The 15,347-nt window shown below is 40.8% G+C and overlaps 1 protein-coding gene across 5 annotated transcripts in view; it reads left to right on the top strand.

Moving 5' to 3' along the window:
• Window positions 1-15,347, top strand: part of MAPK1 (mitogen-activated protein kinase 1) — a 90,839-nt gene that overhangs the window by 49,436 nt on the left and 26,056 nt on the right. For 4 of the 5 annotated variants that reach the window (XM_036354487.1, XM_036354488.1, XM_036354486.1 and 1 more), the window contains exons 4-6: window positions 5,316-5,432; window positions 7,047-7,161; window positions 7,450-7,581. In XM_036354487.1, coding sequence (XP_036210380.1) covers window positions 5,316-5,432; window positions 7,047-7,161; window positions 7,450-7,581 — 364 coding nt within the window. The remainder of the gene's footprint in view (window positions 1-5,315; window positions 5,433-7,046; window positions 7,162-7,449; window positions 7,582-15,347) is intronic. The other variant, XM_036354490.1, reaches the window with a different exon arrangement.

Here is a 15,347-nt window from a genome sequence, read left to right as displayed (position 1 = left end):
TGGCGGACTGAAGGGTCCCAGGGTCGATTCCGGTCAAGGGCCTGTACCTCGGTTTCGGGCATATTTACAGTAAGGGGTGTGCAGAAGGCAGCTGATCGATGTTTCTCTCTCATAGATGTTTCTAACTCTATCCTCTCCGTTCCTCTCTCTTAAAAAAAAATCAATAAAGTATATTTTTAAAATAAATAAATAATAAGTCAGGTAAGTGTGAGGATTTCACTCCTGTGTATATGCCTAAGTGAAATGAAACATGACGACACAAAATGTACACGAAGATTCATAGCAAAATAGCCTAAATATAGAAACAGTTCAAATGTCCAAATGATGGATAAAATAAAATGAGGTAGATTCATACATGGAATACAAGGGAGTGAAGCACAGATACATGCTACAACATGGATGAACATTATTTTGTAAGTGAAAGCCAATCATAAAAGGCCACATATTGTATAGTTCCATTTATATGAAATATCTAGAACAGAAAAATCTAGACAGATTAGTGGTTGCCGAGGACCAGTGGGATAGGGAAGAGACTGCTAATGGGTTCAAGCTTTCTTTTTGCAGTTATAAAAATGTTCTAAAATTGGCCCAGCTGGGTGTTGCTCAACAGTTGAGAGTCTCGACCCAGGAACCAGGAGGTCACCCATGTGATTCCTGGTCAGGGCATATACCCAGGTTGCAGGTTCGATCCCCAGTAGGGGGCGTGCAGGAGGCAGCTCATTAAGGATTCTCTCTCATCATTGATGTTTCTATCGCTCCTTCTCCCTTTCTTTCTGAAATTAATAAATATATATACATTTTTTAAAAAGAATGCCAGTCAATAAATGCAGAAGGAATAATAAAATTAGAAAAATTACGTTTTGCAACCTCTAATGTTGATTTGTGCACTATAATCCATGGATCCATTGTTAACCCTCCTCAGACTAATCCCCTGGGCTACCACTACCTACCCACATGGATTCCCTCTTCATCTCACACCTAGACCATGTCTCAGTCTGGAGCCCACTCTTAACTCCACTTGGATGCTACATATCCCCCTGGGCTGCTGTAGTTCTCCCCACCCCACAGAGAGCATTAGGTCACCTGATCCCACCTAATAGCTTTTGGACTGGAGTTCCTGGAAGGAAAGGACAAGGAGGAGCACCTGTACCCTTGTTTGAACTTTAAGAAACATGTATTGCAGCATAGTGATATGTTCAGTTGTCTTTCCTAGTGAAGGAGTGCTGCTCATTCCAATTTTTAATTTTTCTTCCTTAATATTGCCACTTTGAACACTGTAATTTTATTAACAAGATTATTTAATATTTTAGCCTGGTAACCTTTACACTGATTTTTAAGAGCTTGTTAATTCATTATTGTGAAAATACAGTAAATCCTCGCTTAATGTCATTGATGGTTTCTTCAAATTTATGCAAAATGACATGTAATGAAACCGGTTTTACCATAGTCTAATTGATATAAGCAAAAGTTAAATTTTTTATCAACATTATAACAAAATGATGTTATTCAAGGACCTGCTGATCTAGAATGTCTGCCAGTTAATTCACCCCAGTTGTTATGCTTCTTACGACATTTAAAGTAAGGAATTTGTTCATCAAATGTTGAGAGCTCACTATGTATAGGACACTTGGGAATAAAAAGTAAGTCAAGCTTGCCAAAACCGGTTTGGCTCAGTGGATAGAGCGTCGGCCTGCGGACTGAAAGGTCCCAGGTTCGATTCCGGTCAAGGGCATGTACCTGGGTTGCGGGCACATCCCCAGTAGGAGATGTGCAGGAGGCAGCTGATCGATGTTCCTCTCTCATCGATGTTTCTGACTCTCTATCTCTCTCCCTTCCTCTCTGTAAAAAATCAATAAAATATATTAAAAAAAAAAATTATCTGGCCTCTACCATTTAAAAAAAAAAAAAAAAAGTAAGTCAAGCCCTAACCGGTGTGGCTCAGTGGATAGAGCGTCAGCCTGTGGACTGAAAGGTCCCAGGTTCGATTCCGGTCAAGGACATGTACCTTGGTTGCGGGCACATCCCCAGTAAGGGGTGTGCAGGAGGCAGTTGATCAATGTTTCTCTCTCATTGATGTTTCTAAGTCTCTATTCTTCTCCCTCTCTGTAAAAAAATCAATAAAATTAAAAAAAAGTAAGTCAAGTATTGCCTTTTTCTGGCAACTTACATTCTTTTTTTTTTTTTTTTTTAAATATATTTTGTTGATTTTTTTACAGAGAGAAAGGGAGAGGGATAGAGAATTAGAAACATCGATGAGAGAAACATTGATCAGCTGCTTCCTGCACACCTCCTACTGGGGATGTGCCCGCAACCAAGGTACATGCCCTTGACCAGAATCGAACCTGGGACCCTCCAGTCCACAGGCTGACGCTCTATCCACTGAACCAAACCGGTTAGGGCGCAACTTACATTCTTGCTTGGGAGACAAGGATATGCACAACTATCATGGATTATGGTTGTGTACTTACATATAATAAACTTCTAACAAGATAATAAAAGAGTTCAGAAAAGTGAGCAGTTCTTGGAAGTGGTGCTGACTCCTGGGAAACTTCTCAGAAGAGTAACTTTCAAGCTGGGTATTTAAGTTGGAATGGCATAGGTAGGGCACACAGTTGAAAGGGCATTGCATGGTCAATATGGTCTGGAGTAAATAGGAGCAGGTCTGAGACAAAGATGGCAATGGGAGAGACGAGATACGGACAGTGAATGGCCTTGAAAGTCATGCTTAAAGAATATGGGCTTCAGTATGTAAAGGTTAAAAGGTTTTTGAGCCAGAGAGGTGACTTACATTTTAGAAATGACACTTAGGTAAGATTTAGAGAATGAATTAGATTGCAGGCAGGGAGACTAGCTTTTGCTAAGTCCAGAGGAGTGTGGTGACACTTATAACCTCATTGGTCTGTGAATTTCTTTTCTGGTTTTAAAAAAATCTATCTGGGATTTGTTTTGTGATTCAACAGACCCACGGAAAGCTGTGTATCAAGTCTAGGTCCATCCAGTCTGTGTGATGCTAGTGTAGTATTTGTGGTCATGATCTCAGACTTATGCTAGTTTTTTGCTGTTGACAGGATGCAGTATTTCTTCTCTGCACAATTCAGAATGTGGCTTCAGGTATCCATTTACACTACAGAAAGCAGGCTGAGTTAGAAGATAGAGTGTTAGCTCTAAAAAAGAGAGAAACGATGAGTCACAGATGTATTCAACCGAAGGACTTGTATACATGTATATAAGCCAAACCAATGGACATGGACAACAGGGGGATGGGAGCATGAGTTTGTGTGTGTGTGGGGGGGGAGGTTGGGGTTAATGGGGGGGATGAGGACACATTTGTAATACCTTAACTAATAAAAAAAAAAAAGTTCGAGCCACACACAATTGAAATGGGTCGGTGGTAGTCCAGCATGGTAGGTGAGGCTCTGAATAGCATAGAGGATTCTCCTTCATATGTAAGAAGACATCCATCATTCATTGCTACTCTAAGTTGGAAATCGTGCCAAATGGGATCATGTTGCTAGTGAACCTTGTGGGTACAAATACTAAGGTGGCTTCCTGCAGTTTGTTTCACAGGTATTGGTAGCAAAGGCTCTACAATTAGGGTGCAGGTACATGAAAGTCTCAAGTCAAGCCAAAGTTAAAACTTATGATCCCCCTAAAACACTTATGGCCATTTATCAACTAGATCCTCTAACAGGCCCATGGGTGTCAGGGGTGTATTGGCATTGGCAAGCAACTCAATTTTGAAAGGTGAGAACGGTGAGTACAGTGACTGGAGTTAGCTGTCAGAGCTTTGGAGCAGGACCCAGGACTTCATCACCATGCAACTCTGTGAGAGCACACATAGAAAGTAGCCTTGCCCTAACCGGTTTGGCTCAGTGGATACAGCGTCGGCCTGCAGACTCAAGGGTCCCAGGTTCGATTCCGGTCGAGGGCATGTACCTTGGTTGCGGGCACATGCCCAGTAGGGGGTGTGCTGGAGGCAGCTGATCCATGTTTCTCTCTCATTAGTGTTTCTAACTCTATATCCCTCTCCCTTCCTCTCTGTAAAAAAATCAATAAAATATATTTTTTTTAAAAAGAAAGAAAGTGGCCTTGGGAAGAGTAACTGGAGCAGATGTGCTATTTGCTCTTTTTGAAGATACAGTGACAATATGTCAAAAGATGGAAATTATGAAACACAGATAGCTAACTCTCCTTGAATGCTACAGTTGAAGCAAGCAGCAGGGCCTGTGGGATCAGGGGTGCTACAAGACAATGCTATTGTCCAAGGCTATGGGAAGACATTTGTGAGGTGGATGGGAGCTTTCTGTATTTTTCTGAATTATTGAGGCACTCTACATGTAATATCTAAACAGAGATTAATGTTCATTTAAGCCCTATGTATATCTCTTAGGCATGCCCCTTCCTCCTCCTTTTTTTTTTGTTTTGTTTTTTTAATGTCTCTTCCCCTTGTCTCCATTTTATGGCCTGAGTGCAGGCCCTTATCACTTCTTAGCTGAATTAAAGCATCAACCCTCCAAATTAGTCTCTGTCTTCCAGGCTGCCTTCTATACTTTGACCTGTCGTTGTTAACACGCTTCTCTCTTTCTTGGGTTATTTATCATGCAGTTGTATTGGACTAAGTATATTACAGTTATATTTTATGTACATTGGAGTCTGGAATAGCATCAGATATGAAATGGCCAGGTGATGGAGGATCAGCAGTACTTTTTGTGAGTCAGGAGAAATGAGAAGCTGGATATTAAGGGGAAAATGGTTTGACTTCAGTATATGAAGCCTCTTTAAAGCTTTGGGAGTGAATCTGTCTGCGAGGAAAGTGGAAAGAATCTTTGGAAATGCCTACATTTACGGAATAGGTGGAAGAATAGCAGGAAGTGAAGTCTGAGAAGTAGAAGTGCAGGTTGAGGAGCTGAATTTAGCAATGATGATCCTGGGAGTGCCAGCAGGTGGGGGACCTAGAAAGGATCCTGGGTGGTTTTTGGTGACTTTATTTTTCCTCAGGACAGTTTTTTTCAAACAACCTAAATGAGATTGTTGTGGGGTAAGCAGATAATGAAAGGTGGGATGCTTCTTAAAATGTGTCCTATTACAGACTCCTTCAGCCTGTTCCTTGTCTCTAACGTGGGTTGTCATCACTGCCTTCAGGTTGTGAGAATAAAATAAGAATGAGTATGTAGAATTCCCAGCAAAGTACCTGCCACATAGTAATAGTAGTAACTACTTATTACTGATATTATTGCTATTATCTTTTTTATTTTATGATATTTTAATATTAAATTGGTTAGAATCTCTAAGGTGTCCATTTTTTTCTCTCTTAGATCTGTGATTTTGGCTTGGCCCGCGTTGCAGATCCAGACCATGATCACACAGGGTTCCTGACAGAGTATGTAGCCACACGTTGGTACAGGGCTCCAGAAATTATGTTGAATTCCAAGGTAAGGAGCAAGTTTGCATATAAAGAGAATAAGCCTCCCTCTCAGTAAACCTGTTTCCACTTGGGTTCAGTCTTGGCCTGTTTGGGCAGAACCAAGGTGCTGTCATAATCTTCTGTTTAGCATTGAACTCTGGGCCCTGGATTTTGGCCTCAGCTGGAGTAGTGCTGACGTGTAAGAGTTGGAGAGTGTGCCTCTCTGGTCACTGTTACAATAATTGGTCTTTGTCTTTGGTCAGCTCTACGGATGTTCCACCCGTGGCAGCTTTTTTGTTGTTGTTGTTAATCCTCACCTGAGGATTTTTTTCATTGACTTTTAGGGAGAGTGGAAGAGAGAGGGAAAGACAGAAACATCGATGTGAGAGAAACACATTGATTGGTTGCCTCCTGCCTGAGCCCCGACCAGGGCCCAGGCCGGGAGGAGCCTGCAATCAAGGTATGTCCCCTTGACTGGAATCGAACTCAGGGCCCTTCAGTCCACAGGCCGATGCTCTATCCACTGTACCAAATGGGCTAGGGCTGTGACAGCTTTTACACCTGCTGCTGCCACTGCTGAGTGTAGGCTGGGTTGGTGTTAGAGGTTATCAGATTTAGCTGATAAAAAAGAATGACTCTTCAGCAAAATTACAATATAATTTGGAGAAAACATAGGTGTGGAAAGGATAAGAACTGCTGTGGATTCTTTAAAATGATATAATCCTGTTTCCAAATGACATGTGTTCCTCTGATCTCCAAGTGGCTGTGGAAGAGTGCATCCAGTAAACAGGCAAACTCTTCTTACAAGTCTGAATCTTGGTCAGAAAAAATAATTGATTGAATAAATATATAAAAGCAAGAAAAAGCAAAGTATGATATCTTTGTTAGGCTTAGGAAACAGTTGGAAAGCATTGAGAGCTTCTGTGGAGATTGAGATTCATGGGGGGTGTTTTGGGGTTTGTTTGTTTTTTTTATTGATTTCAGAGAAAGGAAGGGAGAGGGAGAGAGGGATAGAAACACCAATGATGAGAGAATCATTGATTGGCTGTCTCCTGCATGCCCCCTATTGGGGATTGAGCCCACAACCTGGGCATGTGCCCTGACTAGTAATTGAACCGTTGAACGCCTGGTTCATGGTAATGCTCAACCACTGAGCCGCACTGGCCGGGCCTCAGCTTGACTTTTTAAAAAATGATTTGCAAAATGGATAAAAATATTCTATAAGTGTAACAGTGCCCCTTTTGAGTTAGTTTCTAAGTTTCCAAAATGAGTTAATAGGCTACGAATGTTCTAAACTAATAGGTGTGATTGCTTTTTCTTGTTTCTAGCTTCAATTTCTAAGGATGCTGATTTTTTTCTCTCAAATTATTTGAAAAGAATGAAGTATACTTTGGAAATTCTTATTTCATAATAACATGATCAACTTTGAAGATCAATAAGATTAAGTAGTCTTGGTTGTTCAACATCCTTTAAGAAAACAAAATTATTATTGGTTTCTCTATCTTTTTCATTTATTTTTGAATTATAGAGCCAAAGGAGAGGCTAAAACTCCTGACAATCATGTGCCTGTCATGTAGGAAGATCTCATTTTGTCTTGTAACACCAGATATCATTTTCCATCTTTTCTCCCTTCCTATTGCAGGGCTATACCAAGTCCATTGATATTTGGTCTGTAGGCTGCATTCTGGCAGAGATGCTCTCCAACAGGCCCATCTTCCCAGGGAAGCATTACCTTGACCAGCTGAACCACATTCTGGGTAAGAGCTCATTGGGGACTAGATTTATTTATTTCATCAGTTTATAGAGTCATTAAATTAAGAGTTTTAACAGCTCTCTCACCTACGACAGACATGAGTTTTTAATGGTCCTTGATTCAAAATGATAAGACCCTTGTAAAAAAAAAACTTGTTAATAAGAAAGGTAAGTATTGGCAAGGTGGTGTGAGAAGACCTTAATTATCAAAGTCCATTCTGCCCTACAGCTGATGGTGTGTGGTCAGTTTACTTTGGTCTTGATAATTAACAGGTATTTATTTTATCTAATAGGTATTCTTGGATCCCCATCACAGGAAGACCTGAACTGCATAATCAACCTAAAAGCTAGAAACTATTTGCTTTCTCTCCCACACAAAAATAAGGTGCCATGGAACAGGCTGTTCCCAAATGCTGATTCCAAAGGTAAATATTATTTTGTTGATTATTTTTCTTAGGGTTAGCTTCTTGTTTTTGTGTTTGTTTTATTTGTTAAATCATTAGGTCACTAGCCTGTAAAGTTAGCCTATTGGATAATGCCTGTTTATTGCTCTCAGGCTTTACTCCTGTTTGTTTTCTTACTCTTTCCTATAGACATGTTTTATATAAGAATATGTGTAAGGCCTTTTTTTTTTTTTTAGCTGATTTTCCTTATGTTAAGGTTATAAACTTCTGAGATTGGTCTACTCAGATAATAATTGACACCACTAAAATTCAGAAAATTAATTGTTGAAATGCAGGTTTTGGATTAATACAATGAAGCAGGGAAAGACTATAAATAGAATAAAGTGGAGATATGGAGTTGGCAGTGCTAGAGTCAACAGTACAGCATCATGTGTTAAGAGCACAGGCTTTGCAGCCTTTAGGTTCAGTCCATAGCTCAGCAACTTAACTAGCTATCTGAACTTTGCACAACTACTTAACCTCTCTGGGACTCAGTTTTCCCATTTATAAAATAGGGTTAGTAATAGTACCTGTATTATAGTAGTAATAGGGTTGTGCGAATGTCTATACCACTGGCATTTGTAGGTCTAAATTTTGAGATCTCAAGACTGAAACTTTTTAATTTATGTATCTTGAACATCTTTCCAGATCTGAAGTTGTAACTACAGAATGTTCCCTGGTAGGGATGACCCATAATGTCTTTAGCTAGTCACATATTGAACATTGAAGTTTACATCAGTATCTATTGCTGCATAACAAACACCACACCACAACTTGGGGCCTTAAGACAACCACCACATATATGTTTATGAGACCATTAGGCTGGGTGTACACAGGTGGATGGGTCTGCTCTATTCACCTCAACTTGCATAGTCTAAGGTGGCCTTATAACTTCTTGCATTTGGTTTGCCTCTCATCCTATAGTAGACCAGGCTGGGCTCTTCATGATGGTGGAAATATTCTAAAGGAGCCAGAGCAGAAGCTGCAATGTCTCTCAAGGTCAGGTCTCAGAACAGCAGACACTTCTGCACAGTGTAATGGTCAGAGCAAATCACAAGGTTACCACAGATTCAAGGGGTGGGGAAATTAATCTACCTGTACATGGGAGGAGCTATAAATAATTTGTGGCCATATTTAATCTGCCTACAGATTGTTTCTAGTTTTTTACTGTAACATACATACACTTGTTTATCTAATAAATAGATCTAAGTGTCTATCTGTGCCATCAAGGGTTCTAAGACCTTGGACATAAAACAGCAGTAAGACAGATTAAGAGCCTAGATTTATATGAAAATGACATAAAGAAATGAATGGAAGCTCTCCAGGAACTCAAGAAATTAAAACTTTTCCAGCTGAAACATAAGCACTTTTAAGTCTAGTTAATGATAGTTCACCAAAAGGAAATGTAATTGTCTCATAAATATAGGGAAATGGAAGGTACTCATTTTTATTATATGAGATATGAACATTAAAAGTCATTAATTCGGGGGGTTGAGGGGAGTGCTAGGCTCCGCCCTTTGGGACTAGATTCGGCTCTTAGGCCTTGGCTGGGCTCTTATGGGCTAAACTCCACCTTTCCAGGCTAGGCTCTGCCCTTCGGGTCTGGGCTCTGCTCTTTTGGGCTACACTCTGCCCTTCTGAACTGGCTTCAGCTGTTGAGGGCTAGGCTCTGCCCTTCGAGACTGAGTTTGGCTATTCAGGACTAGGTTCGGCTCTTCTCTTTGGAGCTAGGCTGGGCTCTTTGGGGCTAGGCTCCACCCTGCAGCCTGGGCTGGGCCCTTTGGGACTAGGCTAGGCTCTCCAGAAATAGGATCAGTCCTTCAGGACTAGCTTAGGCACAAAAAGGAAAAAAAATTATTTGCAGTCAAAGCAATTGCCACCCCTAGCTTGTTACTATTACGGTGTTCTATGAGGCCAACTCATGGCCCAACATAACCGCCCTCTGATGTAGGGAAGATGCATACTAATGGGTCAGATTACATGGCCTAACTAAATTTTTGTTAGTCTTCATTAGTGGGGAGGAAATAGTGGACAGAGAACCTCAAGAGTTTCTTGTGCCCGTACCAGACAATGAATGCCAGCCTCGGTGGGGTCAAGTCCAGTATCTAGAGGCCTTGTCCTCTCTCTCCAGCACCATCTCCATCATGGAGATGCTTCTCCATAATGCAAGAAGCTTCCTCCTCAACCTTTCATGAAAAAAATCTTTTATATGTCTCTTGATTGCCCTATCCCTCCCTTACCTCTAATACAGGGGTGGGCAAACTTTTTGACTCGAGGGCCACAATGGGTTCTTAAACTGGACCGGAGGGCCGGAACAAAAGCATGGATGGAGTGTTTGTGTGAACTAATAATAAATTCAAAGTAAACATCATTACATAAAAGGGTACGGTCTTTTTTGTTGTTGTTTTATTCATTTAACGGGCCGGATCCATCCTGCGGGCCCTAGTTTGCCCACGGCTGCTCTAGTATTTTTAAGCTTGGCTCATGCTTTATTTTCTGGATCCCAGTGCCAACAAATCGCTTTAATTTCTGTGGCAACTTGCTGCACACATGTTTGTGGAGAAAATAACCCACAAGTTGGTGGTAATTGGGTGGGGAAATGGCCTCCACTAACAGTCAGCTCAGGCACCTGTGCTGGCCTGTGGAGAACTTGGGCGGTGAAGCAAGTCAGCCTCTCAGCTTCCCAGCTCCAGAGTCTGGCCTTGGGAGTCCAATTGCTTTACCAGAGAAAGAAAGTCATAAATTTGTGAAAATAAAGCTTTTAATAGGCACAACTGGAGCAGAATATCTAAAGGACATTGTATGACAATGAGGCAGGACTGGGGTGTAGTAGGAATTAGGTATGGGAAGATAAGGGGCTCTATGAGGTCAAAAAGAAAGCCTTTGATGAACCCAACTCAAATTGGGAAGCAATGATAGAATACCCAGGTCAGACGAATCTGTCTCGAAATGAGCTGGTCTATTTTTCTGCCTCTGTGTAACCTACCTATACTTCAGCCCAGCCAGCCAGGATTCCCTCTATCCCAGGAGGTTATTGCAGAGGGGGGGGTCTCCTGGGATCACAAAAAACCATCTGGTCTAAGAGCCTAGCTTTCCATGTGAGAAAATGAAGGCACACAGAGGTGAAGTAATTATATGCAAGGGAGCTATTCTGTGGCAAACATGGAGCTGGAGTCTTTTAAGTTTAGTGCTCTTCCCTTTAATAAATGTAACCTCTCAACTTTTTTATCTTCTGAGCCATTTACCCACCCATCTTTCCATCCATCCATTCAACAGTCCTTTTCTAAACTTAAAAAGCTAGAATTCTGCCGAAACCGGTTTGGCTCAGTGGATAGAGCATCGGCTTGAGGACTGAAAGGTCCCAGGTTCGATTCCGGTCAAGGGCATGTACCTGGGTTGCGGGCATATCCCCAGTGGGAGATGTGCAGGAGGCAGCTGATCGATGTTTCTCTCTCATCGATGTTTTTAACTCTCTATTTCTCTCCCTTCTTCTCTGTAAAAAATCAATAAAATATATTAATTAAAAAAAAAAAAAAGCTAGAATTCTGTGCTGGGGGGCGGGAGCGGGCTGAGAGAGATCAATGGGGTAAAAAGGAGACAGACATATGTAATCCTTTCAACAATAAATAATTTTTTTTAAAAAGCTAGAGTTCTAAAGCATTCTGAACCAGGATTTCTGATTGGATGGTTGTTATTATATAGCTGGCACAGAATTATGTTCATAATCTCCTAGCCACTTAAAGAATATGAGCACAGGGCACCTCCCCAAAGCACCTTTGACCCATCAAAGGATGAATGGATAAACAAAATGTAGTATACACCTACAGTATAATACTACTCAGGCATAAAAAAAGAATGAAGTACTGATACATGTGATAGCGTGGATTAACCTTGAAAACATGTTATGTGAAAGAAGCCAAGCATGAAAGATCACATATTACATGATTCAGTTTATACGAAATATCCAAAATAAGTCAATCCATAGAAATAGGATGCAGAATGGTGGTTGCCAGGGACTGGGGGGCGGGGAGAGTGGGAGTGGCTGTTGACTGGGCACAGGGTGTTCTTTTGGGGATGATAAAACACAGTTTGGGCCCTAGCCAGTTCGGCTCAGTGGATAGAGCGTCAGCTGCAGACTGAAGGGTCCCGGGTTCAATTCCGGTTAAGGCCACTTACCTCAGTTGCAGGCTCCAGGGCAAGTGCAACCAATCGATGTTTCTCTCATACCGATATTTCTCTCTGTCTTTCCCTCTCTCTTCCACTCTCTCTAAAAATCAATGGAAAATAGCCTCGGGTAAGGATTAAAAAAAAACGTTGAAAAACAAATTGATAAATAATAAAATAATTTTTAAAAAAACAACAACACAGTTTGGAACTTGATATATCAGGTAATTGCACAACATTGTGATTGCACTGAATGCCAATGAAATGTATGCTTTAAAATGGCAAATTTTATGTTATGTAAATGAAACCTCTAACAAAAGAAAAGGACTTTATATTTCCTTCTGGCCCTGGACTGGAAAAGGGAGCTCTATGTGACTGCTTCTGGGCCTCACAAACAGGGGGACTCTCTTACAGAAGAGCTCCCTAAAACCAAAAGGGCCTGCCCCTAGGGATCCTGATACCTGTGGCCCAGGCCCCAGCGGGGGGTTTGGTGGGCTTCCCAGCTAGGTCCCTCCATAGCCTCACCAGATGCAGGGCTGCAGTGAGGAGGGGCCACAAACCTTGAATTTAAAACAAAAATCTGAATTTTAAAGCTCTCAACAGCTTTAGTTACTATTTTTAATAGACTTATCTCTTATGCATTCAATTATTATCATTGTCACCAGCACATGGAAATTTCAAGGTGCCTATTTAAAATGTCAAGTTTATTAGACACTCAAAGCTTAATTTCGTTGTTTTGTTCTCTACCTCTTCCTCCTTTATATTTATTTCTTGGTTTGCATGCATGGTTAGTCTAAACATATGGACTGATTTTTCTCCACTGGTTTTAAAATACTTCAATGAATTCTGCAGAGGCTTGTTAGAGAATGAGCGCAAGAGTGGGTACTACTCCCCTGCAGATGGAGGAGACGGGTACCTTTGGTTCCTGCTGGGTCTGCCTCTGCAAGAATAATTGTCTTCTCTCTGGTCCATAGAAACTGCAGAGCTCTTGGCCTGGGGACCTGAGTTCCCATGTTCTTTTTGTTTTGCGGGGAATTCCCTTTCCCTGACAAATGGTCTCCACAGAGTTCAGATGGGTCATCATTGACCCTGGGCCCCCAAAGAGGTGCTCTGCTTCATGTGCACACTCACCCACTTTGGTTGGTGACTTTCTCCTTATTCTTCTTGCCTGTCTTGAGACGGAACTTAAAGAAAAGGAAAAGCAGAAAGGAAAAGAAAAAAGCAGAAGGTAAAGAGACTCAAGAAATGCTGTTCTTTTCTTGCTTTGGCCCAATTTGCAGAGGGTACATTAGATATTCCTGGGCCAGAGGATCAGCCAGCTTATGCAGCTGTCACACCTGTAACTGCTTTACCTGCCAGGGTCAGAAAGACCTGGGAGTGCACCAGGCACCTTGCTTTTTAAGCCCTTAAATCCACCCACTGCAGGGTCAATACTTCTGATGTCCACTCTGCAACCTGCAAGAGCCATACAACCCTTAGTGCCTTGGTGTGGGACTCCCAAGACCTACTCTAGGAGAGGAAATAGGTGACTTTAAGATACCCATCAGATGTCAATTCCCTAGTACAGAGTCACCCTGGAAATCATGCTTTTCCTTCTAGTGTGTGTGTGTGTTTTCTATTATTTTCTCATTTCTTTTTTTTTTTAATATATTTTATTGATTTTTTACAGAGGGGAAGGGAGAGGGATAGAGAGTTAGAAACATCGATGAGAGAGAAACATCGATCAGCTGCCTCCTGCACATCTCCTACTGGGGATGTGCCCGCAACCCAGGTACATGCCCTTGACCGGAATCGAACCTGGGACCTTTCAGTCTGCAGGTCGACGCTCTATCCACTGAGCCAAACCGGTTTCGGCTATTTTCTCACTTCTTAAGTTGGAGACATAGCTAATTCAAAACCAGAACTTTCATTCTAACTATGTTAGCTGCATCCCACAAGTGTGGATATGTAGTATTTTTTTGTTATCCATCATTTCTAAATTTTTATTTTCATTGTTATTTTTATTTGATCCATGAATTGTTTAGAAATGTGTTTTCATTTTCCAAACATGTGCTTTTTTACCGGTTCCATTTTTGTTACTAATTTCCTTTTGCATAATTGTCAGAAAAAGTGATCATACAAAACTACTGTTTCTTGAGACTTGCTTTACAGCCTAGCAGCTAATCAGTTTTTTGTAAATATTCCATGGGTGTCTGAAAAGAGTATATTCTCCATTCAGGGGATGCACTATTCTATGTGTGTCCATTAGCTCAGTCTTTTTCTTTATTTTTTGTTTTGTTGTTAATCCTTACTCAAGGATATTTTTTCATTGTTTTAGAGCTTGGAAGGGAGAGTGAGAGACAGAGACATCAATGTGAGACACACATCAGTTGGTTGCCTCCTGCATGCACCCCGACAGGACTGGGGGAACCTGCAACCAAGGTATGTGCCCTTGACCGGAATTGAACCTGGAACCCTTACATACAAGTGCCAATGCTCTATCCACTGAGCCAAACCAGCTAGGGCTAAATCAACCTTTAATTGTGTTTTTCAAGCCTTTCTAATAATTTTGTCTGCTGGATATATCAATAGCTTAGACAAGTATGTCAAAATCTCCTACCTGATGATGGATTTATCAGTATCTTCTAGCAGTTCCTTCAGGCTTTGTATTTACTGTGTTTACTAAGTATTTAGATTTATTTCTAAATAAATTGTATTTTGTACTTTCTATTTTTCTATTTCTCATTCATGTCTCCTTTCTTGCCATCTTTTGGATTGATTTTAGTGCTATTTTTCCCCTGCTATTCTTGTGGGTTTTGTTTTTTTACACTCATTATTTAGGTATATTTGCTATTTTTTTGTCTTTTATCTCTGGTTTATTGTTTTAGATTAAACGTTTATCTTTTTTTAGAGCTGTTTAAAGTTCACAGCAAAATTGAGGGAGAGAGAGAGATTTTCCACATACCTTTCCCCCAAGTCCCTATTATCCACATCCCCTACCAGGACAGTACATTTATTACAATTGGTGAACCTACACTGGCACATCTTAAGCATACAAAGTCCATGGTTTACATTATGTTTTACTACTCTCAGTGTTGTACATTCCATGGATTTGGTCAAATGTATAATGACATGTATCCATCATTAGATAGAAGTACTTTTTTTATACATTCTTTCATTTTTCCCTTTACTTGTTTGAAAATTGTCTTATGTGTTTATTCTTTTAGTGGTTGCCCTAGATCAGCGGTTCTCAACCTGTGGGTCACAACCCCTTTGGCAGTCGAACGACCCTTTCACAGGGATCGCCTAAGACCATCCTGCATATCAGATATTTACATTACGATTCATAACAGTAGCAACATTACAGTTATGAAGTAGTGACGAAAATAATTTTATGGTTGGGTCACAAAATGAGGAACTGTATTTAAAGGGCCAGAAGATTGAGAACCACTGCCCTAGATGGTATTTAGATGTTAAAGCTGTACATGTATACACATTTAGAAGTCTTGTGTCTTTCCCATGATTTGAAACTATCACTGTGTAGTAATTAACCCTTTTTCTGTCTAGTTAATGTTTTCTTCACTATTTAGTTTGAATTAGTATGG

The sequence above is a fragment of the Myotis myotis genome, unplaced genomic scaffold (assembly GCF_014108235.1).
Source record: "Myotis myotis isolate mMyoMyo1 unplaced genomic scaffold, mMyoMyo1.p scaffold_m19_p_20, whole genome shotgun sequence".
In the NCBI taxonomy this organism is placed as follows: Eukaryota; Metazoa; Chordata; class Mammalia; order Chiroptera; family Vespertilionidae; genus Myotis; species Myotis myotis.
Note: the sequence above shows the minus strand (reverse complement) of the source record. Positions and strands in the feature narration are given on the sequence as shown.